This window comes from Galeopterus variegatus, unplaced genomic scaffold (assembly GCF_000696425.1).
Source record: "Galeopterus variegatus unplaced genomic scaffold, G_variegatus-3.0.2 Scaffold16, whole genome shotgun sequence".
NCBI lineage: Eukaryota > Metazoa > Chordata > Mammalia > Dermoptera > Cynocephalidae > Galeopterus > Galeopterus variegatus.
In genome coordinates, this window is record NW_007726127.1 from 404,268 (window position 1) to 432,245 (window position 27,978).

Here is a 27,978-nt window from a genome sequence, read left to right on the forward strand (position 1 = left end):
AGCATCATGCTCTGACCAGCTGAGCTAACTGGCCAGCCACTCCTCCTCTATTTTTCTAAGGTACAGGTGGTAGTGTGGTAATAAGAAGAGGAAGGAGAGTAAGTGTATGTGTTGTGTGTGTATGAGACAGAGAAAGGGAGAGATGGATGGACGAGTTGATGGACAGATGAGTAGATCACTTGGATACTTGGGTAGAGAAAAGTATTAATTATAGGACCTCACCTTCCCAGGCACTCCTTATTCTCCCCGAACTCTCAGGAAGTCCATAGGTCTGCCGCAACTAAGAATAGTTTAGGAAACACTGCTTTAGGTTCTCTCACTAGTAAAGTGGGTTGCTCTGGATGGGCAATTAAAATGAGCTTCATGTGAAGATATTTAGCTATCTTATATAACACCCCTCTGATGCTTAGAGAGATTTAAATAGGCAGATTAGCTCTTGCTACAAGTAACTGTTTACCATTCTATCAGTAACATTCAAATACTTCAATTATAGAGGTAGCTGTTCTGAGCAAGAGTAGCCACATAGTCCACAGTTAAATTATATTACTGGAAGTTAAAAACACTGTGGTGGAGTTATATCATTATGTTGTAAATGTCTGTCCTATATAATTTTGTAGAATGGAAGCTTCTTGCCTAGAGCTGGCCTTGGAAGGGGAACGTCTGTGTAAATTGGGAGATTGCCGAGCTGGTGTATCTTTCTTTGAAGCTGCAGTTCAAGTTGGAACTGAAGACCTAAAAACACTTAGCGCTATTTACAGCCAGCTGGGCAATGCTTATTTCTATTTGCATGATTATGCCAAAGCATTGGAATACCACCATCACGATTTAACTCTTGCAAGGTAATTTATTTAAATTTTTTAATATTCTTTTTCTCTAAATTAACTATTACTTAAAAAAATATTTCCATTCAATTAAAAAAAGTAACAATACATTTAATGAGTTCTAGTTCAGTAGCATCATTTTTAAAACTAATCTTTAGGCTGAACACAGTTTAATCAAACGAATAGTAGTGAAATGACTCTAGAGTTTAAATAAATGAATGAAAATTAATTAGACTTAAATACAGAAAAGTAAGTTTAAAATTTTTATTTAAAGTAGGTTTCAAGGCTAGTGGGTCTTTCTTACCTTAATCATGTCAGTTGTCCCGTAGGAAAACTGTACTCTGGCTGCTTTATATTATAACACCATTTATATTTTTAACACCGTTTGCTTTCTTTTTTTCACCCAGGACTATTGGAGACCAGTTGGGGGAAGCCAAAGCTAGTGGTAATCTGGGAAACACCTTAAAAGTTCTTGGGAATTTTGACGAAGCTATAGTTTGTTGTCAGCGACACCTAGATATTTCCAGAGAGCTTAATGACAAGGTAATGAGGAAACATTAGATAGTGGGGCAAAATACAGATGTTTTCATTGAAATTGCTTTGTGTTTTAATACTATCTAGTTATCTAAAAGTTAATACCGAAAAGAAATATTCATAGACAAATAGAAAACATAATAAAAATTTTTAAATAGAGAAAATGAAGGAAGTAGTGAAAGGTCCTTCTTTCATAAGTAATCATTTGTTTCTATATGGGTGGCCAATATAAAAAATTTCTTTCCCTTGACTGTATTATCAAGGATATTATATGTAGATGTGAGATAAGCATTATAATATCTGACCTCTGATTTCAAAATGTAAACTTTGCTATCTTCACCTAGGTGGGAGAAGCAAGAGCACTTTATAACCTTGGAAATGTGTATCATGCCAAAGGGAAAAGTTTTGGCTGCCCTGGTCCCCAGGATGTAGAAGAGTTTCCAGAAGAAGTGAGAAATGCTCTGCAGGCAGCTGTGGATTTTTATGAGTGAGTAGTGCTGATGTAATCATGTGGGCCCCCCCTAAATCATGGATCTACTATACATTCTTTATATAGTAGTAAGTTTTTAAGTTTGGCAAAGGTTTTTAAATTATGGACTAGCAAATAAAAATAAACCATTAAATCAGTTGTTTAAATGTTACAGTGTTAGTAATAATCTGCAGCTTTCATTTAAACTGTGGACCAATGCCACTTAGTGGAAAAAAACAAGAATTATCAATGGTTAGTCTAAGTGATTTGGAATAAATTTAGTCTTTTATCAAAAGAATTTCTTAGAACTTCTAAGCTATAGGTGTTTCAAGATTAACTCTGTCCTCAACTCTAGGTAGAAACCTACCTAAATGGTTCAACACAGTGTTCCCAGCTGTTTCCTGTATTGCCTTTCAACATAGATGCATCTTTAAAATGTTGCACATTATGGCTGTAAGCTTATTTAAATTTTTTTCTCAGAAAAAGAACTAGATCTGTAAACCAAATAAAATTTTTTTTCAAACTCATTTTTGATCACTTTTTGTTATCACTTAGGGAAAACCTGTCATTAGTGACTGCTTTGGGTGATCGAGCAGCTCAAGGACGTGCCTTTGGAAATCTTGGAAACACACATTACCTCCTTGGCAACTTCAGGGATGCGGTTATAGCTCATGAGCAGGTACACTGGAAGGCCTTGAAGCCAGATAATATCCTCCATTAAAGTTCTGAGCAGTAATTAGATTATTCTTTAGTTTTATTATAGCTACATCTGATTAAAATTTTCTGTTTCAGCGTCTCCTTATTGCAAAAGAATTTGGAGATAAAGCGGCTGAAAGAAGAGCATATAGCAACCTTGGAAATGCATATATATTTCTTGGTGAATTTGAAACTGCCTCTGAATACTACAAGTTAGTCTAATATTTCTGTACTTAAATGTAAAATGAGTAGTTATGCAATCCCATTAAATCATAGGCTTTGTGTTTACAAGCTGGTTTTTGCTGTATACTAGCAGCAGGACCTTGGGCTTGTAAGCCTCAGATTCCTCATCTGTGATGGAAAATACTGATACCTTGCTTTTGGGATCATAGTGTGGATTGAATGAAAGAATATTATTAAGCACTTAGCACAGTATCTGGCACACAGTGCTCAATACGCATTTTTATACCTAAGATTTTATAGCAGCAGTATGACCCCTTTATATTTTCATTAGTTTTTATCTTTAAAACTAAGTGTTTTTAAATGAAATTTTAAAATTTTGAAGTCTTTTAAACCTATTTAGCATTTGTGATGTATATACGTCTATGCTTTATTTCACCCAATTATGGGATAGAAGAGAGACCAAAAGAAAGCCTGGTGACAAAAATATGTCCTAGTCTCCACCAGTGATCACTAATTTTTCCCAACCATCATACCCTTTTTCTGCCCAACTTTGATTCTTCCTCTAAGCTGAGGCCCCATTCATTTACCTGCAGATTTGGCAATCCCGGCTTCTTCTGTGGCAGTTTTTTTTTTTTTTTTTAATGCATTAGTAGGTTTGAAACATAGATGATAACAAAGTTTAGACTGCTTCAAGTTGCCTTGTCCGAGCTTTCTAGATTGTTTGGAGTTTTCTCTACTTAGTGGGGATTGAAGTTCCATATAGACCTCAGGGCAGAAACCAGTTTGACTGAACCAAAGACACAGTGATTGATTTGTATCTTATTGTTAAAGAATCCAGTGTGAGAGAGTTCTGGATAGTTTGTCATCTAAAAAAAAGTAAAATTGCTTTAGGGCTGTCTGAAAAATTGAATGGCCTGTCACCTTGCTTTAAATATCAACTAATGGCTAATATTTAGCCATTAGGTATTAGATGTCCTTCCAAATAAAATATATCACTATGTGCGGAGTATATATTTTGATTAGCATATAGAAGAGTCTTAATTATTAAATGGTATACCTGCATACTGAGAAGTTCTGTTATAGAGTGGATGGTGGCTATTTGACTAAAGAACTATGAGTATAAAGTAAGGAAACTTACTTTTTCTTTTTTTCCCCCCCAATAAGAAAGCTAGAATTCAGAGTTTTACATATATTCCAAAAATAGGGCGGCATTGGTGGTATAGTGGCAACCATAGCTGCCTTCCAAAAATACACATGAGAAATATTTTTGGAACTCTCCTTTGGAATTGTTTTCAGGGCCACACAAGAAGACTCATAACACTGTAGATCTATATCCTATTCAAGCAGTAGTTTGAATTTTGTTCCAGAAGGACTTCTGACCATTTACAAATCAACTATACCAGCAAAGAATAACAGCATGCCAGAAAGGGTTGCGCCACAGGATCTGAAGGCAATCCCAAAAGTCTTTCAAAAATGTTTGAGAGGATAGGCGACATTAGAATAAGTGCATAGCCTCCCAAGGTGACAGCTTTGAAAGTATAACCATTAAATATGAGGATACTCAAAAAGTTTGTGGATCCTTTTTACTATAGTGGTTAGTTTTAAAAAAAATTGTGGGAAAAATAGAATTAAAAGATAATACAAATTTTCCATGAACTTTTTGAAGTACCCTCACATGTAATTTCATATTTGTTTGCTTAAAAAAAACTGTTACATTACTATATAGTTATTTTTCATATAGTTATAAATTACATGAAGTAATTAATTTGGCAGAGATTATGGGAATCATTTTTAAAAAAGCATCTTTTAAGTTTAAGCATTAAGAATAATAACAAAATACCATTAACACTGACATAGCATCTGTTCTGTGCAAGATGCTGTTCTAAGTACTTTATAACCATACTAATTCATTTATTCCTCACAAAATCCCTGTGAGGATTTTCTCACATTTTATATATGAGGAAACTGGTACACAGAGAGGTACCAGTTTCACATAGCTAGTAATTGGCAGAGTAGGGATTTGAACCCAGGCAGTCTAGCTCTAGGATCCATCTCTTAACTGCTAAACTAACTTTTTACTGATAGTACCATGTGTTTTAGGTAGAATTTGGGTAATGTTTAAATGCAGTATCTAGTATTTTTCATGAATCGGTGACTAATGGCCTACACTTGAGAATTTTACCTAAGTGTATTAAATCTTGACAAAATGTAAAGGCAACAGTATGATTGAAAACAAAAGTTATGTGGACAAAAGCCTCTTTAAGTTATTTCCAATACAAAGGGGAAAGTTTTTTTTAGTGGTAAAAATACTCTGTCAATCTTTGGAAGCACCTTGATCTCATGTTTCAACACTCTTACTTTGGTAAATTCTTAGGACTCACAAATTTATTCTAAAAGTCTGAATCTGCTTTTTATGTTTCAAAAACATCTTTTCATTTTGCCTAAAAGTATGGAGAAAGTACAAGATATAAGGCTCTAAAACAGATTTACTTTGAAGGCAGCAGAAATCAGCAGAGAGGAAAAGTGAGAGTTTTATATTATGATTCTTATAGCCAAAACTAAAAATGATCATTATGTAAGAATTAATTTCTTCTTTTAGGAAAACACTACTGTTGGCTCGACAGCTTAAAGACAGAGCTGTAGAAGCACAGTCTTGTTACAGTCTTGGAAACACATATACTTTACTTCAAGATTATGAAAAGGCCATTGATTATCATTTGAAGCATTTAACAATTGCTCAAGAGCTAAATGATAGGTAAGTTATACATCTTTTTACTATAGTTAAGGTAAAAATATAGATGCATTATTGAATTCCCAGAATGTTTCCTTTCTTTCTTTTCCTTTGCTTTCCTTTAAATTCATTTTTAAGGAATTACCTCTGTTTCAATAATATCTTCTGTATATTACTGTTTGAAGGGCTAGCCTGTGATAGAGGATTAGTCTGATTCCACATGCCCTTGATTAGGTCACAAACTCAGCTGCCTCAGCAGAAGTCCTCCTGACTAGATCAGTGTGGGAATTGTGGTGAACTTACAGGTAATAACCAATGTAAGGGGGCAGCTGCTACTCAACTGCAGCTAATTGTTGCTAAGTAGGAATGAGGGTCATGTCTGGTTTTATATGAAATCTTCTGACTTTTAAATGTTGGTGGATAATTCAGTTGTTTTGTTTATTATATGAGAAAATAGCATATTTGTGTTGACCTTTTGTCCATGTTGTTTGCTTTAGAATAGAGATTTTTTTTTTACCTCAGTATGAGAAAGAACTTTTTAATACAGTTGTTCAAAATGAAGTATGCTACTTCAAGAGTTAGTGAGTAATCTCTCCCTAGTGTTCAGACATACACTGAATGATTACTGGTAGGGCTGTTATAGAAAGAAAATGGGGTAGTTGAACCAGAAGACCTATCCCTGAGATTTTATTATTTTATAATGCATTGGATATTCTAAAAGAATGTTTTCCATGTTTTGATACTTGACCCTGAGTTTAGTATTATCTGGGTATTCTAGTATGTCTCTAGCATCATGATAGTATGTTCTTCATGTGAAAGACCAAATAAATCCAAAGCATTGTTTACACCTTTAATTACTGCTATATAGCCTTTATTCTGTACACAGACCTCTTTTCAGATAACTGCATGTTAGTTTTGAATTATGTTTTAGAATTGGTGAAGGAAGAGCATGTTGGAGTTTAGGAAATGCATACACAGCTCTAGGAAATCATGATCAAGCAATGCATTTTGCTGAAAAGCACTTGGAAATTTCAAGAGAGGTATGAAACTAAAAAAATTGTTATCTGTGCTGCTGTAATTTACAAATCAGTGGCAGGGGAGGGAACCCTATTATTTCTCTAGATTGCTCTATATTACTGTATAATAAATTTGATTTTATGAGTATGTTCTCTTGGCATAAGAACTCCACAAAGCATTTTGAGATATAGATCAGAAATACGTTTGTGTTGATCTTGATGTGGGAAGACAGGAAGGTAAGGCCAGGCATAAGAGAATGGAAGGACATTACTAAAATATGTCCTCACCTTACCTCTGTTGTACATGGAGAAGTAGCATGGTATTGAAGGACAAACTTGGTTTTTTAGAATCAAGGGCTGGTTCCTGTTATAGTGTGCCACCTGCTGGCTATTTGAGCCTGGAAAACTTTTCTGAACCTTATTTATCTCATCTGCAAAATGGGAATAATAATATCTACTTTGGAAATTTTATAACAATTAGAGATAAGGTATACAAAAGTGCCTAGTATAATTTCTAGTGCTGGCTTAATAATTGTTAACTAGTATTATAGTGTGAAAATAAAATATTCTAAGGAAATCTTATTCATATGATGCCAAGTTAATGTGTCACAGGCTAATCTACATTATTGCTTAATATGATCCCAGAAAATAAGAGCAACCTAATATTTAAAGAACTAAAGAATTAATAGAGTATAATTAACTGTCCTATTGCAGTATTTTAGAAACTTCCTTTTTCTTTCTATATTCCATAAAAAACTATTAATGGAAAACATTTTATTCATTCATAGTCTGATAATTCTAATATAACTATTTTCATGTCTCTATATTTTCTTCTAGTTTTAGGCTAACAACATTTTCGACCAACCTTTACTAATCTTTTAACTAATCTTTAATTCTTTGTCTTTAAATACTACACTAAAATATAAATGCTTGTGCTTGTAGGTTGGGGATAGAAGTGGTGAACTAACAGCACGACTGAATCTCTCAGATCTTCAAATGGTTCTTGGTCTGAGCTACAGCACAAATAATTCCATAATGTCTGAAAACATTGAAATTGATAACAGTTTGCATGGTAAGTAATAATATGTCTTCTAAAACCCAATTTCTTTACCTTAAAAATTTACATTTAAATTACTTATACTTGTTTATCATATCGAGAGAGAATATGTAACATAGGAAGTTGAACTTTTTATACTTTTTTTGCTTTACATGGTCCTGTTAATTTGCCGATATAGAATACAATATTTTATAATTTTTATCATGAACGTAGGGGATGGTGAAGGAATAACTATTTTCTTTTCTTAAAATACATTTAAATTCTGTATTTCTAGGCTCATTCAAAAATTTATAAATGTGAAGATACCAAAATTAAAATATTTTACTGTTTTTGTATGCTTTTTATTTTAAATACTTTTACATATTTGATTTTTGTTTAGGTCTTTTTTCCCCATTGTATTCCTAAGGTGAAATCTCTTAGGATTGTTTTCTCTTTTTTTATTCAGAAAACTTAGGAAACTTTCTTTTTTTTTTTTATAGCAAAAGCTATTTTTTTTTTTTCCTTTTTGTCTTTTTTCGTGACCGGCAACAGATCGCAACCCTCAGTGTCGCGCCCGTACCAGACCGGGACCGGCCACGGGATCGCAACCCTCGGTGTTGCTCCCGCCCCTCGCTCAGCCAGCGAGCGGCCGGTGTGTATGTGGGATCCGAACCCTCGGCGGGAGGGCCACCGTGCTTCCCAAGCGGCGCACTATAGCAGTGCGCCACCAGGCCGGCCCTAGCAAAAACTATTTTTAGGAAACTTTCTTTCGGTGTTGATTTGGTTTGACGTTGCAACAGGAAGAAACATGTCTCTATTTCTAAGTGGGAAAAGTCTACTTTTGATTAAAGAAAAAAAAAAGGGACAAGATTAGAATCGCATTTTTGAATTCCATTTATGTGGCTCTGTGTGAGATCCATTTTACAGAGCTGATTCCTAAGCTTGAGAAATTGCTAGTCTGGGTTGGTTGACCGGCTCAGTTGGTTAGTGTGTGGTGTTCTAACACCAAAGTTAAGGATTTGGATCCCCTTACCAGCTAGCAACCAAAAAAAAAAAAAATTAATCTGAAAAATATTACTGACACAGACAAATATTTTGAACTTAAAAGTTACTGAAAAAATCTGGCTTTTATCTTTCTAATTTCCTTCTCTAAACCCAGATGAAGAAAAGGAAGAAGGAAAGGAAATTAGTGGCTACTCATCTGATTAAGACTTTCAAATAGCATGTAGTTAAACATTCTGAAGTGTGAGCTGTATAACAAATTGTGGCTGTGTGCTTTCAAGTTTTCCTGTGTTTAACTTTCAAATAGGTTATGCTATAAGACCTCTCATTTTTTAAAAATCTGTTACTTGTCCTCATGAACCTCTCTAGCTATAGACCCATTCCTTTGTTCCCTTGTATAACAAAACTTGAAAATGATGTCAGTGTTCATTGTCTTTGCTTCCTCACCTCTCATTCTCTCCTCAACCCACTCCACTTGGGCTTTGTCCCCCACCATAACACTGAGACCTCTTCTCAAAGTTACTTAGAAACTCCATTTTACCAAATAAGAGGAGTTTTCAAAAAGTTCATGGAAAGATTCATATTATCGTCTAATTCTATTTTTCCATGAACTTTTTGAAGTACTCTTGTACATTGATCAGTTTTCAGATGTTAGCTTACTTGATTTCTCGGCAGTATTTCCCACAGCTAATCATTTCCTCCTCAAAATACTTTCTTCATTTGGCCTCCAGGATTACTGTACTTTTCTGGTTTGCCACTCTCAGACTTCTTTAATCTTTCCTCTCCTCTTCTTCATCTTTCCATCCTCTAAATTTGTAATGTCCAGGTTTCTATTCTTTGACCTCTTCTGCCTCTTTCCCTCCCTATTTTCTGTCCATCTACCCTTCCTTCCTTCCTTTTTCATTTTACCCTTTTTCCTGCTATAGGTCCATGCTCGCAATGGAACTTTCTGTGATGATAGAAATGTTCTATATCTATACTGTCCAATATAATAGCCACTAGCCACATGTGGCTGGCTGTTGAGCACTTGAACTATGGATAATGCAAAAAAGGAGGGCCGGCCCGGTGGCGCACTGCTACAGTGTGCCGCTTGGGAGCGTGGCGGCGCTCCCGCCGAGGGTTTGGATCCCACGTACAGACTGGCCGCTCACTGGCTGAGCGAGGTGCGGGCGCAACACCGAGGGTTGCGATCCCGTTGCCGGTCCTGGTCCGGTACGGGCACGACACTGAGGGTTGCGATCTGGTGCCAGTCACGAAAAAAGACAAAAAGGAAAAAAAAAAAAAAGGAAATGAATTTTTAATAATATTTAACTTCAATTTATTAAAATGTAAAAAGCCATATGTGCCTACTGGCTATTAGTAAGCACAGCTCTAGATGATTTCATCCAGTTGTTTGGCTTTGATATCATCTATATTTTGACATTTTCAAGTCATATTTCCAGCCATAATTTCTCTCTTGAGTTCGAGACTCATATATTTAACATTTCCACCTGAATTTCTAATTGACATCCAAAATGTAACATGTCCAAAATATTTTCTCCTCAAACATGTTCTTCCTTCAGTCTATCCCATCTCAGGAAATGTTGCCACCATTCACCCAAGTGTTTGGGCCAAAAACCTAGGGATCATCCTTGTTTCTTTTCTTCCATTCCTTTATATATCCAACCTATCAAAAACTCTGCCTTCAAAATATATCCCTAAACAAAATCAAAGACAAAAACCATATGATCATCTCAGTAGATGCAGAAAAAGCATTTGACAAAATTCAGCATCCCTTCCTGATAAAGACTCTCAACAAATTAGGTATAGAAGGAAAGTATCTCAACACAATAAAAGCCATATATGACCATTTGACAAAATTCAGCATCCCTTCCTGATAAAGACTCTCAACAAATTAGGTATAGAAGGAAAGTATCTCAACACAATAAAAGCCATATATGACAAACCCACCACCGATAATCTGAATAATAATAAGAACGGGAACAAGACAAGGATGCCTACTGTCACCACTCCCATTTAACACAGTATTGGAAGTAGTATCCAGAGCAATCAGGCAAGAGAAAAGAAATAAAGGGCATACAAATTGAAAAAGATGAAGTCAAACTGTCCCTGTTTGCAGATGACATGATCCCAAATATAGAAAAACCTAAAGACTCTCCCAGAAAACTCCTAGAGCTGATAAATGAATTCAGTATAAAGTTGCAGGATACAAAATCAACATATAAAAATAAGTAGCATTTTTATACACTAACAATGAAATAGAAAAAGAAATCAAGAAAGCAAGTCCATTTACAATAGCTACTCCTAAAATAAAATACTTGGGAATAAATTTAACCAAGGAGGTGAAAGATTTCTGTAGTGAGAACTATACAGATCACTGCCGAAAGAAATTAAAGAGGACACAAAATGATGGAAAGACATTCCATGTTCGTGGATTGGGAGAATTAACGTGAAAATGTCCATACTGCCCAAAGCAATGTACAAATTCAGTGCAGTCTCCACCGAAATACCAATGACATTCTTCACAGAATTAGAAAAAACAATCCTAACATTCATATGAAACAACAAAAGACCCCAGTAGACAAAGCAATTCTGAGAAAAAAAAATAAAGCCGGAGGCATAACACTACCCAACTTCAAATTATATTACAAAGTTATTGTAACCAAAACAGCATGATACTGGCATAAAAACAGACTCTTGAGTCAATGGAACAGAATAGAAAACCCGGGAATCAACCCACATAGTTAGAGCCAACTGATCTTTGACAAAGGCATCAAGAACATAGATTGGGGGCCGGCCCGGTGGCGCACTGGAGAGTGAGCCGCTTGGGAGTGTGGCGGCACTCCCGCCGAGGGTTCGGATCCCATGTGGTGACCGGTTCCGCTCACTGGCTGAGTGCGGCGCGGGCGCAACACCCAGGGGTGCGATCCCATACCGGTCAGTAAAAAAGACAAAAAGGAAAAAAAAAAAAGAACATAGATTGGGGGCCGGCCCGGTGGCGCACTGGAGAGTGAGCCGCTTGGGAGTGTGGCGGCACTCCCGCCGAGGGTTCGGATCCCATGTGGTGACCGGTTCCGCTCACTGGCTGAGTGCGGCGCGGGCGCAACACCCAGGGTTGCGATCCCATACCGGTCAGTAAAAAAGACAAAAAGGAAAAAAAAAAAAGAACATAGATTGGGGAAAGGACAGCCTCTTCAATAAGTCATGCTGGGAAAACTGAATATCCGTATTTAGAAGGATGAAATTAGACCCATACCTCTCATCATACATATACCAAAATCAACTCAAAATGGATTAAAGACTTAAATATAAGATATGAAACTATAAACCTCCTAGAAGGAAACATAAGGAAAACACTTTGGGAAGTAGGAATGGTCAAAGACTTTACAAATAAGACCCCAAAAGCATAGGCAACAAAAGAAAAAGTAAATAAATGGGATTGTATCAAACTAAAAAGCTTCTGCACAGGAAATGAAACAATCAACAGAGTAAAAAGACAACATACAGAGTGGGAGAAGATATTTGCAAATTATGTATCTGACAGGGGATTAATATCCAGAATATACAAGGAACTCAACCAACTAAACAGTAAAAAAAATCTGATTTAGAAATGGGCAAAGGAGCCAAATAGACATTTCTCAAAGGAAGACATACAAATGGCCAGTAGGTACATAAAAAAAATGCTTAACATCACTAATTGTCAGGGAAATGCAAATCAAAACCACATTATCATCTCACCCCAGTTAGACTGGCTATTATCAAAAAGACAGAATGACAAATACTGGTGAGGATGTGGAGAAAGGGGATCCTTTTACACTGTTGGTGAGACTGTAAATTAGTACAGCCTTTATGGAAAACAGTATGGAAGTTTCTCAAACAACTACAGATAGAGCTACCATATGATCCAGCAATCCCACTACTGGGTATATACTCAAGGGAATGGAAATCATCCTGTCGAAGGGAAACCTGCACTCGCATGTCTATTGCAGCTCTATTTACAATAGCCAAGATATGGAACCAATCTAAGTGTCCATCTACAGATGACTGGATAAAGAAAATGTGGTATATACACACAATGGAATACTACTCAGCCATAAAAAAGAGTGAAATTCTGCCATTTGCAGGAATATGGATGAACTTGGAGAAAATTAAGTGAAATAAGCCAGGCACAGAAAAAGAAAATACCACATCCTCATTCATAAGTGGGAGCTAAGGAAGAGAGAGAAAGAAAACAATAGTATGTTGAACTTTCAGAAATAGAGAACAGAACTATGATTATTACAGGAGGGATATGGGGATGAAGGTTAGGGAAAAATTAATATGTTTTTTTAATGACACAAAGAATTAATATGTTTTGTAATGACAAATATGCCAGCCATCCTGATTTGATCATCATATTGTATACAAATACTGATAGTCCACTCTGAACCCCACAAATATATATAGTGGTTTAATAAAAAAAATTTCACTAATTTCTCTTGCACTATACACTGCAATAATATTAGTATATGCTACCAACATCTCCCAGTAGTACTAGCCTACTAACTTGCTGCCATCCTTGATCCCTTACACTGACGTTTCCACACAGCAGCCTCATGCTTTCTTAAAACGTAAATCATGTCATGTAATTCCTCTGTTCAAAACCCTCCAGTGACTTTCCATCACACCCAAAACCAAACCTCAGTCCTTGCCATGGTTAAAAAGCCGTATGTAATATGGACGTAGCCTACCTCCCTCTCCAGCCTCATTTCCTACCGCTCCCCACTTTTCTCAGTGTGGCAAATTTCAAGAGATTCCAGAGAATTTGTATCACCTAGATTTGATGCTCTGGGCACAGTACAATTAAGTTAGAAATTAATAACTAGATCATGTACAAAACATTCTTTTGAAAACATAAAGACATTTCTAAGTAGCTTACAGGTTGAAGAAGAAATCTTAAGTAAAATTAGAAAATAATTTAGGACTGAATTATAATGGAAATACTCTATTTCCAATATTGTGGCATGTGACACATTGATAGAGCAAAATTTATATTGTGTTATATTTAAAATGGAGAAAGGCTGAAAATAAGCTAAATATCTAGCTTAAAAGTAGAAAGAATAAACTGAAAATAGAAAGCAAAAAATAATAAAGATAGAGCAGAATTCAATGAAATCAAAACAAAAATTCAATAGGATTTTTTTTTTCCTTTTTGTCTTTTTTCGTGACCAGCAACGGGATCGCAACCCTCAGTGTTGCGCCCGCACCTCGCTCAGCCAGTGAGCTGCTGGTCTGTATGTGGGATCCGAACCCTCAGCGGGAGCGCCGCCGTGCTCCCAAGCGGTGCACTGTAGCAGTGCGCCACCGGGCCGGCCCTCAATAGGATTTTTAAAAGTCAAAATTTTGTTCTTTAAAAAGACTAACAAATCTACAGCAAGATTGTTCCAAAAAAAAAAAAAAAGGATGCGGAGAAGACATAATATAGATGCAGAGATTAAAAAGATAAGAGAATCCAAATAATTTTATGACAAAATATTTGAAAACCTAGGAGAGATGGACAGTCTCTGGAAAAACAACTTACTGAAACTGAATCTAGAAAAATCTATTGGTAGAATGTAATGTGAATGGTATCCCTAATGCCTAAAATGGTAAAGAAATTAGACTGGTAATTTAAAATCTTCCCACTAGGAAAAGACTGGGCTAAAATGGTTTTACAAATGAGATGTACCAGCCATTCAAGAAAACTGATTATGACCTTACACAAAATGTTGTTAGATAACTGAAAAAGTGGGAACACTTTTTCTGTCTCTCTGAGAACCACATAACCTTGATACCTAAACTAGACAAGAACAATACAAGAAAGGTAAATTGTAGGTCAGCCTTACTCATGAACACAGATGCACAAATCCTAAACAAAATATTAGCAAACCAAACTCAGCAGAATATTTAAAAACAAACAGGAATTGAAGCAGATTTTTAAAAAAAGTAATTCATGTGATTCAACAGTAAACAAAGTAAAGGAGAAAATAGCCCAAATATCCAAATATATTAGTAATTCTATTAAATGAAAATTATGAAAAGACAGTATCAGATTGGAAAAAAAATAAAATCCAACTACACACTACTTGCAAGAGAAATATCGAAAATATAAGCATATTAGTAAGCCTTAAAGTAAAAGGATAGAAAAAGATAGACCATGCAAAAACCAAAAGAAAGCCAGTATAGCTGTGTTAATATCAGGTAAAATGTACTTTAAGGCAAAAGGTCTTACTAGAAATGAAGGAGGTCACTTTACAGTAGAGCTTCACAGTGATTAATGGTTCAATTCACCAGAAAAATAAACACATTAAATCTGAGGCCTGCTAAAGCCTCAATGTATATAAAGAAAAATTGACCAAAGAATTGGGAAAACCCGCAGTCATAACAGGCAATCTTAACAAATCTTAGTAATTGATAGAAAATAAACCATGCTCAGAACGGAGAACTAAATATTATAAAAAATACCAGTTTTCTCCAAATTTATATAAATTCAGTGCACTGCTAGACAAATAACAATTCTTTTGTGGAACTTGACAAGATCATTCACAAATTTATGTGAAAGAAAAAAGGTCTGAGAAAAGCCAAACATTCCTGATGAAAAACAAGAAATACCAAGTGCTTTCTCTACAGATACAAGTAATTAAGACAGTGTGCTATTGGCATAGACACAAACAGACCAATGGAATGGAATGTAGAGCCTATATCCCTCACACATATGGAAACTAATGTCTCACATGAATATAAATTCTTTATGGGTTAAGGATTTAAATATGAAAGACAGATTTAAAGCAATAATAATGATGATGTTGACTAACACTTGCTGAATGCTTACTACTGAACCAGGCATTGTACTGACCACTGTATAGATAATGATGCAGTTATCGCACAATGATATGAGGTAGTATCGTTATTCTTTACAGATGAGAAAACTAAATCAGAGAGGCAAAGCTCAAGATCATAATCACAAGTGAATGATCCGTCTGGCTTTAAAGTCCATGCTCTATCAGTGTCCTATACTACCTCAGATAATATAGGAGAATATCTTCTTGATATTAGAAAGGAGGAGGATTTCTCAAGACACAAAAAAACATTTTTTAAAATTTTATCATTTCACAATGTAAACATTTTTTGTGGCCATTTACTAATTTCTCCCTAACCCCCCTCCCCCTCCCCCTTTCCCTCCTCTGGTGGCCTCAGTTCCATTCTCTCCTTTTGAAAGTTCAATGAATTATTGTGATTGTTGTATCTTCCTTCTTTTTTTTTTCTTCCAGCTCCCACTTATGAATGAGGACATGCCGTATTTCTTTCTGTACCTGGCTTATTTCACTTAACATAATTTTCTCTGAGTTCAACTGTGTTGCTGCAAATGGCAGAATTTCATTCCTTATTTTATGGCAGAGTAGTATTCTGTCGTGTATATATGCCACATTTTCCTTATCCAGTTATCCATTGATGGACATTTAGGTTGGTTCTAACTCTTGGCTATTATAAATAGAGCTGCAATAAACATGGGAGTGCAGGTATCCCTTCAGCATGATAATTTCCATTCCTTTGGATATACACCCAGCAGCGGGATAGCTGGATCATATGGCAGTTCTATCTGTAATTGTTTGAGGAACATCCATACTGTTTTCCATAAAGGCTGCACTAATTTACAGTCCCATCAACAGTGTAGGAGGGTTCCCCTTTTTCCTTATCCTCACCAGCATTTGTCATTCTCTGTCTTTTTGATACTGGCCAGTCTAACTGGGGTAAGGTGATATCTCTGTGTGGTTTTGATTTGCATTTCCCTGACGCTTAAGGATGTTGAGCAATTTTTCATGTGTCTGAATCTGGAGATTGCTTTGGGTAGTATGGACATTTTCACAGTGAACAACCAAAACCATTAAGGAAAAGATTGACATTGAAATCAAGAACTTCATTTCGTTAGAAGAAATCATAAAGATAAAAAACAGACTGAGAGTAAATAATTGCTACACATATGATTAAAAAAGGATTTGTATCCAGAATGTATAAGAACTCTTATGTATTAAAAACAAGACTAGTAGCCCAACCAAAAAGCGGGCAAAAGCGATGAACAGGAAAAAATACAAATTAGCACATAAATATATGAAAAGATATTTAATTTCATTTAATCAGTGAAAACCACAGAGAGGTACTATTGAAAACCTATGAGGTGGGTCGGCCCGGTGGCGCACTGGAGAGTGCGCCGCCTGGGAGCGCGGCGGCGCTCCCACCAAGGGTTCGGATCCCATGTGGAGACCGGTTCCCGCTCACTGGTTGAGCGCGGTGCGGGCGCAACACCGAGGGTTGCGATCCCGTTACCGGTCAGTAAAAAAAGGCAAAAAGGAAAAAAAAAAAGAAAACCTATGAGGTGGGTCGGCCCGGTGGCGCACTGGAGAGTGCGCCGCCTGGGAGCGCGGCGGCGCTCCCACCAAGGGTTCGGATCCCATGTGGAGACCGGTTCCCGCTCACTGGTTGAGCGCGGTGCGGGCGCAACACCGAGGGTTGCGATCCCGTTACCGGTCAGTAAAAAAAGGCAAAAAGGAAAAAAAAAAAAAAGAAAACCTATGAGGTGGGCAAAAGTTTTAAAGTCCGATAATAGCAGTATTGAAATGATGTAGGGTGATGGAAGCTCAGCACTCTGTTGATGGGATAGAAACTGGTATACTCTGAAGAACGATCTGGCAACATCCTGGTGAGGTTGAAGATGTACCAACTGTGTGTGATTAGCACTTCTCCTCCCAGTTATATACCCCTGATATCCAAACTGGAAGAACTGCTTGCCCATGTACATCAAGAGACATTTCTAAGAATTTCTGTAGTATTGCTTATAATAGCAAAAAGTTAGAAGCAACCTAGATATATCTGTCACTAGTAAAATGAGTAATTTCCTAGTCCTAAAATGATAATGAAAATGTATTAAACTAAACTACACATATCAACTTGGATGAATATCACAAACATAAAGTTACTCAAAGAAAGTAACTTACAGAATACATATAAATAGGATACCATTTATAAATGTTTCAAAACAAAACACGCGGATAATGCTATATTGCTTAGAGACACATATATACTTAATGAAAATATGTAAAAGTACAGGGAGGAAGAGGGAGGTTATGAGGGGAGTTACACAAGGAGGATTTAATGAGCTGGTAATGTTTTATTTTTTAAGCTGGGTATTAGGTATCAGGTATTCCTTATATCAGGTCTTTTAAAATATTGCTTAATTTTAAAAAAGGTTGAATGGATATGGAAATTCTCTATATTTAATATTGAATAACTTATTGAAAAAAATTTGAGGACCTTTTTATTTAACTTGTTTCCTGACTGGCAGTAAATTTATCATCTAATGAGATCTCAAAATGGAAAGGGGTAACTTAAAAAGGAGTAACAATATAGTACTGGGGATGTTATTTTGATTCTTTTCTCGAAATTGAAAGCCTAAAGCCTTTTCCTTATGGTTTTACTTATGTAAACCACTGTACAGTTTGTTTTCTTTGATACTGTGCGGATAGTATAAAACCAGTTATTATAAAATGCTTTCTCTAAATTAAGGGGTAATGTTAGTAACCAATGTTAGTTTCAAACCAAAATGTAACTTCCTTACATCAAAGCATTTTAGAGGGAGTGCACATTCTATTTTTACGTAGTTGGTATGGAAAGTTATTCTTAATACATGTTTGTACGTGCATGTTTCCTCCTTCATATGGGTTTGCGTATCAGACTTTAAAACTGAATAACAATAATGCTGAATTTGTACTCTAAAGGGCTCCCTGATTTTTTATTTTTTATTTTACAAAGGTGCACGCCCAAAGTTGGGACGCCGACACAGTATGGAAAATATGGAACTTATGAAGTTAACACCAGAAAAGGTTGGCAGTTTTTGTTTTAAATTTTGTGAGCTGTTACAATAAAATATGTTAGTAACTTTCAATTTATTTTTTGTATGGCATTCTCTTCTAATTTATTTAATCAATTCTCTATTGTACAATCAGATTATGTTCAATGTTTTGTATGATACATAACACTGTAATAAACATCTCTGAATTTAAACTGTAATAGTTATCCACTTCATGTATTTAGTCTCTGCATCATTCTTTAGCATGGGCCCATATAAGTAATGAAAAAGAACTTTCCTCAAACAGTACATGCAGTCTGTAAACTTTCTCACTAATACTTTATGACAGGACCACCTGGTAGTAACTTGTAATTTAAATGAAATAGTTTAAATAAGCATTGTCCTATCTGGGTATCACTTAAAAATTTGCCTTTAAAAAGAATCAGAAAAGTACAGTGCAGAAGAAAAAAATGTATTCTGTGTACAGTATGCTGCTATCTGTTTTTAAAAAAGATTTATGCATATATATTCTTTGCAGATTCATAAAACATTTTTGGAAGAATATGTAAGAAATTTGCTAACAGTTATTTCTTCTGGGAAGAGGATTGGGTATCTGGGTTAGGCTAGAAATGTTTACTTTATGTACCAATTTTAACTGTTTGAATACTTTACCATGTAAATATATTACTTTTTTTTAAATTAAAAGATTGGGAAGGTCAAAAAAGGGATAGGAAACTTTCTTTGTTCCCAGCTACAAAACACAACAACGTTATTGCCAAGATTAATGAAATTTATGATCAAGAGGAGAGTAGTTTTTCTCTGCATTTTTGAAAAGCATTTTTTAAAAACTGACAAAGTACTGTTATAGACATCAGGAGAAATCACCCTCAGAGACCAATATGGAAAAAAAACTTTATTGCTGGCTGCCGGGACCGCACCAGCCAATTCAGAGTGAGGCTGCCAGCCGTTTTTACTTTCGGTTTCTAAAGCTGCAAGCGCGGCAACTTGGTCGCCCAGTTACTGCGCTAGGAGTTATTAGCCAATGCAAGCAAGCCAGCAGTACATAAGCTAATTTTGCAGTTAGCATGGCTCCTCCCAGCCCCTCCCACATTTTTCTGCCCGGGTTTTTCCCGCCTGAGTTTATACAAAACAGAGGGGTTATTTTAAATGGCGTCGATCCTGCTCTCAGAAAAAGGACATTTCTTCAGTACATTTTATTCAAGATGCATATTCTCTAGGCTTTTGGGGGGGTGATTTGCAGGGATGATAACAGAGAAAGGACTTCATAATTGGAAAAAGGTTGTTGAACTAATCAAGGCTTCTTTCTTCCACCTCCATTTAATTTAATTTTACATTTTAAAAATAGGCTCTCAATCTTTTGTGGTATATCTTTAAAAATACTTTTTATAAAATATGTTCATTATAGTAACCTTAGAAAATTCCAACAAGGAAACTAAAATCATCAGTAATCCCACCTCCCAATGGTAACAACAATTAATATTTTGGCATCTATTCATCTGGCATTTTCATATGAATGTTATAATATCATAGATTCTATTTTATAAACGTGGTAATATATCAAGAACATCTTTCCATGTCATTAAATATTATTCTGCCCTATCATATTAAATAGCATGTTTTTGAATATTGACACTTTTTGTGTGAGTAGTCTTCAAAAGACCAACACCTCATTGTTTTGGACTCATATTTTTAATTGTTTAGATTCATGATTTTTATTGCAGTCATTCACAGAGTTGTTTAAAAACTCTGTTATCTTCTGAAGGACTTGGTGATTTCCCCCAAATATCCAGCTCTTATCTTGTGAATGGTTCTCAAATATAAATCTGTTAAATCCACAAGTTTTCTTTTTTTTTTTTTTTTTTTTTACTTTTAAGGCAGTTTCCGTCTGCTTGCTTTTTTCTTGTAGGAACCTACTAGTAGCAGAATCAATTTGCTATCTTCTACCTCTGTAGTGGCACTAACAGTAAATTCTGTAAGAAGCTGACCAGATTCAACTCTAATTTTCTAAGAGTCAAATGGTGAAAAAGTTTTATCTCTAATTTAAAATATGTTTGTGTGGAATTAGTTCTTTGTGTTGGTACTTTTCCTCATAAGACAGTTGTCAAATAATTCGTTATTTCATTACTCTAAACAAAGTAAAACGTACATAAGGAAAAAGGGAGACTTCTGGTTAAGATGCTTCTCATGAAAGGCTCTAGTGGGAGGGAACTTTTGAGACTTGGATGTGTGATAATGTCTTTTTCCTACTCACATTTGAATGGTAATTTTGCTGACTATAGAATTCTTGGTTAGAAATAATTTTCCTTCATAATTTGTAAGATGTTGTTCCATTCTGTATTCTTGTTTTCAGTGTTGTTGAGAAGTCCAAATAACTCTATAGGAAATATTTTTAATTTTTCACATTTCTACTTGGATTTTAGGTACAATTTTAGGTTCCCACATCATTGGCCATTTTTTCTTTCTCCAATCAAGACCACGAAATCTGCTCTAACAAATAATTTCCCCTTATAACCTATATGTGAAAAGGAATAGCTGGCTTACTAGCTATATGTCTCATTCTCCCTGCCCCATCGTTAGCCTGGGGGCAGGGGTCATTCCAATTTGTGCTTCATGGGGGACTTCTCTAGGTTTATGGAGGTGTTCTGTATTTCGATTAGGGTAGGGGTTATATGGCTTCCAACTAAACACTTAAAATCTGTCCTTTGACTGTATGTGAATTTTACTTATGAAAAAATTTGCTTCACCAAAACTGTTATTACATAGTACAGACCTTTAGAGTTACTTGCTAACACTTAAGATTAATGTTAAAGCTGCAGATGTCACAGAGCTATTGTATGTACTGCATATTTTTCTTTTGTACTCAATAAATTTTATTTTGAGTCTGTTATTTAGAGGTTGTCATATATACTTAAACCAGATCTAGACCTATATAAACTGGTTTTACCTATCAAGAATTTAGTATGGTATTAGTGAAAACAGTACAGTTTTATCAAGAGAAAAATTACTAGTGTTGTATAAGTTTTAGATGTTAATTTTTATGGTTAAAAAAATTTCCAGTTGTAATAGATTTTTAAGCAACTAACATTTAGAATAAAACTTAAGCTCCTTCTCTGACCATTCAAATTTTATTTTTATAGGGTTTCAGCAAACTTTGTTTTCTTATTTAGGTTCTTAAAAGCCACCATTTTAATGTTTTGATAATGAAAAATCCACAGTATGAATTTGCTACAAGCTCTTGAAAATAGTCAAATGTGGCCGGCCCGTGGCTCACTCGGGAGAGTGCGGTGCTGATAACATCAAGGCCCCGGGTTCGGATCCCATATAGGGATGGCCGGTTGTCTCGCTGGCTGAGCGTGGTGCTGACAACACCAAGTCAAGGGTTAAGATCCCCTTACCGGTCATCTTTTAAAAAAAAAAAAGAAAAGAAAATAGTCAAATGTACTTTAAAAAGGGATTACTAGGAGTCTAAAATTCTCAACATCTCCTCCCCAATAGTATGAGTAAAGACGTTAGGTTAACATAGGAAACCAGAGAGAGTTTTTTTAATGTCCTACTTTCCTTTTATAATTTTGTAGGTACAGAACTGGAAAAGTGAAATTCTTGCTAAACAAAAACCTCTTATTGCCAAACCTTCTGCAAAACTACTCTTTGTCAACAGACTGAAGGGGAAGAAATACAAAACTAGTTCCTCCACTAAAGTTCTCCAAGATGCCAGTAATTCAATTGACCACCGAACTCTGAATTCTCAGAGGGTATGTTTAAAATAAGTTTTTGAGTATTGTTATTCAAAGAACTTGTCCATATTTGCCTATCTTTGCTATCTTCTTCAAAGCTAGAAACAATAATTACTCCATTCATAGAAAAATTGTTCCATTGTTTTGGACAGTAATTATTTCTTTGAGTCACTATTGTTTGCAAAAATACTACCATTTATTTCACTGCAGTGTCTTCCAGTAAAATTAACCCATTCAGCTTAGAAATCAGAACAAATGAAATCTAGATGTTCAAGGATTTCTAAATACTAATTTAGAATGAAGAATGTCTGCTAGCATCAATTTCTATTAATCATATTATTGAAATTATAATAGAATTAAAAACTGTTGATGAAAAATGAGCACAGCAATCAGTTTATTAAATTTAACTTATTTAGAAATAAAAATACCATGGGTGTACTGATTAAGTATCAGGGAAATCTACTCTAGCTACCCTATATTCTGATAAAAGGATCAAAATAAGTTACAGAGAAGGTACTTCATATTGTCATATCCATTTTTCAAGCAATGAGAACCTTTGAAAAAAGTGTTAGTATTTTTTTTTTTTTTGTCTTTTTGTCTTTTTCTGTGTCCGGCAACGGATCGCAACCCTCAGTGTTGCCCCCGTACTGGACCGGGGACCGGCAACGGGATCGCAACCCTCGGTGTTGCTCCCGCGCCTCGCTCAGCCAGTGAGCGGGAACCGGTCCGCATGTGGGATCCAAACCCTCAGCGGGAGCGCCGCCGCGCTTCCCAAGCGGCGCACTATCCAGTGCGCCACCGGGCCGGCCCAAGTTTTGGTTTTTTTTAATTAGTGATTTACGTTGGTCCTCTTGTTAGCATTCCATTTGTATATACACCGTTGTAATGTATTGTCCTTTGCCTTGATTTTTATCAGTGGTGTATTACACAGCTCTTTGAGCTATATATGACTAATAAAAGGAAAAAGTTGGGGGTACTGTAATATGTAAATGGTTCAGGAATATTTTTGTAGATCCAAAGCAGAACTGGAATTCAAGAAAGGCACACCTTTGTTTAACGTTTGGGCTCTTAACTAAGCTCACTTAGCTCAACTGAAAATGTCCATACATTTGGAGCCATACTGTGTTTTGATGTTCAGAATTTTGAATTACAGGCTTTTTTGCCTCTAGGAAAAAGTCTTTGTTGATGACTAATGCATTTGATGTATATATCATTCCCAAACGACAAATTAAACATGTTAAAAACTGTACTCTTTCGACCACTCCTATTTTCAGTTAAAGGGGTGCCATGTACTCTGTCCCCAAGGTAGGAATGCAGGAGTCATTCTAGATTCCCTCTCCTTCACTAATCACATCAAATCACTACGTCCTTTAGATCTGCCCTACCTCCCCACTTAAAAAAAAAAATCTCTGCTACCATGTCTTAGTCTACTACTTAATCTCATACCAGACTTTTGGCACAGACACCTAAACTGATCTCCCTGCTTTCACTACCATTCCTCCAGTCCATTTCAGGGGCCAGTTTCTACACAGAACTTCTCAAAATGGACTCTATTTGTCATTGCTCCTCTTAATTTCACAGAGGGTAAAGTCTAACTTGTTAGTGCTGCATTCAGAGGCCCTTACTTTGGCTGCTGCTTCCCTCCTCTCCACCCACCCTGCCCTTCAGTTCATTATCCCTGAATACTACAGACCTTTGGGATTGCATATTAATCGGTATGAAACATCTCTAACCTGCAAATGCCTTTTCATTCTTAAGGAACCAACACAAATACGTGCTATAAAATTTTCCCTATTTTTACTAAGAATTAATTACTCCCTCCTCCTTAGGCCCATAACATTTTATAGATATGGGCCTCTATTGTAATACTTTAACATTATGAAAAAGTTTTTAAATTACATGTATTAAATATTGCATTCATCATTTCAGTTTTGAATACTTCCAAATAAAGTATGACAGGTTCCCTGCACCACAAATATTCATTTATTTAAAGTTCATATTTTGTCAGGATCTTCAAATCTTTAAGTATAATAAAACAAACTTGCAAATCACTATGCTAGGAAAATACACTTGCTTTCTCGCTTAGTTTAACAGTTCTTATGAAGGTTAGTTTATTTAAATTCTGTTGTTATAGAATCTTGGTACTGAACTTTCAGCCTGAGGTACATGCCTGTATCACTAATATTTGCACAATTCATTCAGTATCTGTACCAGTTCTGCTAAGTCTGAGATACGTTTCTTTAGCTTTAGAAATACAGGAATTAAAAACTAAAATAACTAGAAATGCTTTTTGTTAAGTTGGATTGAAATGATAGCATTTGATTGCCAATATTGCCATCTTGTATTCTTTTTGAAAACAGTCAATTTTTATTTTTAATCTTTATTCTTTACCTTTTATATTTGAGTGCATCATGATGTTGTTCATTGATGATCTAAGCCTAATGCTGGAATATTTAAGTGTACCAGATTTTCTCTCAATATTTTAGAAAATCAGTGCAGATACTATTGGAGATGAAGGGTTCTTTGACCTATTAAGCCGATTTCAAAGCAATAGGATGGATGATCAAAGGTGCTGCTTACAAGAAAAGAATTGCCATACAGCATCAACAGCAACTTCGTCCACTCCCCCCAAAATGATGCTAAAAAGTAAGTCATTTGTGCTTCTCACCCAATTTCAATAGTTCTCATTGACATCTTCTGATTTGAGAATTTAGGCATTATAGGAGATAAAATAAATGAGCCTGAATCCAGGTATATCTGAAATGCTGGTATGTGTACAGTTCAAAACAAGGCCTTTTCAGTTCCCTTGAGGATATCGGTATTTTTAGTCCAATGTGCTTTCTAACTATATTATACTGCCTCCTTAGTTTCTTTGGGGTTGGTAGATGACTTTAAAAAACAAAAAGGAAAAAAACGATAGTTATACATACCTTATGATTGTATGTAAAATATAAATACTTCATATTGGATTAAAAAATAAAAGCGAAAACAAGCTGAAGAGAAACCTATGGCTAAGGCAGAAGCTAAGGCCTGCCTGAATTAAAAAGGTCTAAAATAGGTTTCTTCAATTTTCCTATTTCAGCTACCAAAAGACTTCTCGTACCATAGACCAAGACTTGCCAGCAGCACAAAACTCTAAGTCTAGTTCACTAAATGATTCCTATCCAGGGCATGGATTAAAAACACTGTCCCATTCATCCTGGTCGGAGATATGTAAGAAAAACAGTTTATTCACCTTCTGAAATGTTGCCCCTTTTCTTAGTTACATTTTGGGTGAGCATTAGACAAGGAGAAATATAGCCAAATCTGAATAACCTCCAAGTGGATCATTTGAAGTACTCTGGGGTTCATACTTCCCTCCCTGCCAATGAAACCATGCCCATCTACTCAAAAGCCCATCAGTGACGCTACAACAGGAGGGCAGGGCAGGTGTGCAGGCTGGCAAGGCAGAAAAAGAACTATGTATATAATAATTATGCTCAAATACTTTTGTACTATTTTGGCTTTTTCTATTCATAGTGCCATCTGTTTCTGTGGTGTCCCCCAACACAGATGAGTTTTTAGATCTTCTTGCCAGCTCACAGAGCCGCCGTCTGGATGACCAAAGGGCCAGTTTCAGTAATTTACCAGGGCTTCGTCTGACACAAAACAGTCAGTCAGTACTTGGCCACCTAATGACTAATGACAACAAAGAGCCTGATGAAGACTTCTTTGACATCCTTGTAAAATGTCAAGTATGTCTGTATATATATTTTTTTCATTCTGTATATAGCTCAGATGCTGTTGAGAGCATTGGCAGTATTATAATTCTCATTTGGGAAAGGCTTATTTTGTATTAAGGAGCTATGTACTTGTCCGTCATTGAACAAAAAACTGTCAAACACCAATTATGTTCCAAGTGCTATTCTAGGCATTGGGAATCCACTTGTTTTTTTTAAAGGATCCTACATTTTAGTGAAAGAGTCAGTGAATAAGGAAAGGGAAGGAGGAAGGGAAAGAGTGTGGTAATGACACTTACTGTGAAGAAAGCTGAAGGAAGAATAAAGGGGTAATGGGTGACCGGGGTGGTGGTGGTTGGTAGGGGAGTGTCTGTTTCAGATAGGGTGGGCAGAGAAGGCCTTTTTGGGTTGCCATTTTAACAGAGACCTGAATGAAGTGAAGCAGCCAATGTGAATATCTAGGGAAAGAGCATTCCATGCAGAGACAGTAAGTTCTCTCTTGGATACAAAAGCTTAGTAGGTTCGAGGAATGGCAAGGTGGCCAGTGTGACTAGGATGGAATGAGTATAAGGGTAAGAAGAGAGTAGTACGAAACAAGCATGAAGAAGTAGTAAGGCCTAAATACTATAGGTTCTTATAGTCCATGTTGAAGTCTTATGTTCTAAGTGTGTTAGGAAGATACCAGAGGGTTCTAAAAGATCACCCTGGGTACTGATGGAAAGATGTAGAATGGCAAGGGTGTTGGTGCAGGAACCAGCTAAGAAGCAAGTGTAGTAATCCAGGGAAAAGAAAAGGAGTATATTTGGGAGTTACATTTTGTTGGCAAGACCTCTTAATAAATTGGATGGAGGGTATGAGGGAAAGAGAACCAAGAAGGATTTCTACCTTTTTGGCTTGCATAACTGGGTGAATGAATGGTGCCATTTAGTGAAATGGAGAGGACTAGGGCGGCCCGGTGGCGTGCTGGAGAGTGAGCCGCTTGGAAGCGTGGTGGCGCTCCCGCCAAGGGTTCGGATCCCATGTGGAGACCGGTTCCTGCTCACTGGCTGAGCGCGGTGCGGGCGCAACACCGAGGGTTGCGATCCCGTTGCCGGTCCCCAGTACGGGCGCGACACCGAGCGTTGCGATCCCGTTACCGGTCAGTAAAAAAGACAAAAAGGAAAAAAAAATGGAGAAGACTAGAGGAGAAGCAGGTTTGGGGAGGAAAAGCAAGAGTTCTGTTTTAGATATGTTAAATTTGGGATAATTAGACAATGAAGTAGAGATGTTGAGTAGGCAATTGAATATAAAATCTGGAGCCCAAGGAAGAAGTAAGTAACTTTGGTAGTGATCGGCATATAGCTTGTATGAAAGCCCTGGGAAGAAATTACCTAAAGAATAGGTAAGGATTTCAGTTACTTTACAACAGGAAGAGGTCCAAGACTAAACCCTGGACATTCCAAAATCTACTAGTTAGACAGAGGAAGATGAGCCAGCAACAGCCAGAGAGGTGGATGGAAACCCAGAGAGTGTGGTATGGTGGAAGCCAAGTGAAGAAAGTATCTTAGGGGATGTTAAACTGTGGCAAATGCTGCTAAGAAGCCAAGTAAAATAATGACTGAGCTACTAGATTTGACGACATGGAGATTATTAGTAATTTTGAAAGATACTGTTTCAGAGCCATGGTGGGGACAAAGGAGTGAATGAGTTGAGAAAACGGGAAGTGTTAAAAGGGAGATAATAAATATTGAAAACTTTCAAAAGGTTTTGCTTATAAAGGGAAGTTCAGAAATGGATCATTAGCTGGAGAGAGATATAGGAGATGTAGGGTAAAAGTGGGTTTTTTTCTTATTTTGGTACGTGATAATGTTGCATGTCTACAAATGGAAATGGTCAAGGAGAGAGAGCCAGTGATACAGGGAGTACGGAATAGCTGAAGAACAAAGTTTTTGTGTGAGAGGGAAAGTAGAGTAAATGTGTATAGATACGGAGATCTGAGCAGGTAGGAATTCTCTCTGGCGCTTTTATTTTCTCAGCAAAGTACAAAGTGGGGACATTGTAAATTTGAAGAGAAAGGATATGGAAAATAGTTGGCTTTGAGAAACTGAAACTAAATTGACCAAGGAAAATATAGTACTGTGCTGAAGACACACACCTGAAGTTCATGATCATTGG

At 36.2% G+C, this 27,978-nt stretch overlaps 1 protein-coding gene across 3 annotated transcripts in view; it reads left to right on the forward strand.

The window, feature by feature from the left end:
• Window positions 1-27,978, forward strand: part of GPSM2 (G-protein signaling modulator 2) — a 58,304-nt gene that overhangs the window by 10,139 nt on the left and 20,187 nt on the right. For 2 of the 3 annotated variants that reach the window (XM_008566318.1, XM_008566315.1), the window contains exons 3-14: window positions 618-839; window positions 1,229-1,364; window positions 1,700-1,842; window positions 2,380-2,503; window positions 2,617-2,732; window positions 5,303-5,458; window positions 6,366-6,474; window positions 7,393-7,522; window positions 18,314-18,384; window positions 21,947-22,123; window positions 24,592-24,751; window positions 25,625-25,839. In XM_008566318.1, the coding sequence (XP_008564540.1) occupies window positions 618-839; window positions 1,229-1,364; window positions 1,700-1,842; window positions 2,380-2,503; window positions 2,617-2,732; window positions 5,303-5,458; window positions 6,366-6,474; window positions 7,393-7,522; window positions 18,314-18,384; window positions 21,947-22,123; window positions 24,592-24,751; window positions 25,625-25,839 (1,759 nt within the window). The remainder of the gene's footprint in view (window positions 1-617; window positions 840-1,228; window positions 1,365-1,699; window positions 1,843-2,379; window positions 2,504-2,616; window positions 2,733-5,302; window positions 5,459-6,365; window positions 6,475-7,392; window positions 7,523-18,313; window positions 18,385-21,946; window positions 22,124-24,591; window positions 24,752-25,624; window positions 25,840-27,978) is intronic. The other variant, XM_008566321.1, reaches the window with a different exon arrangement.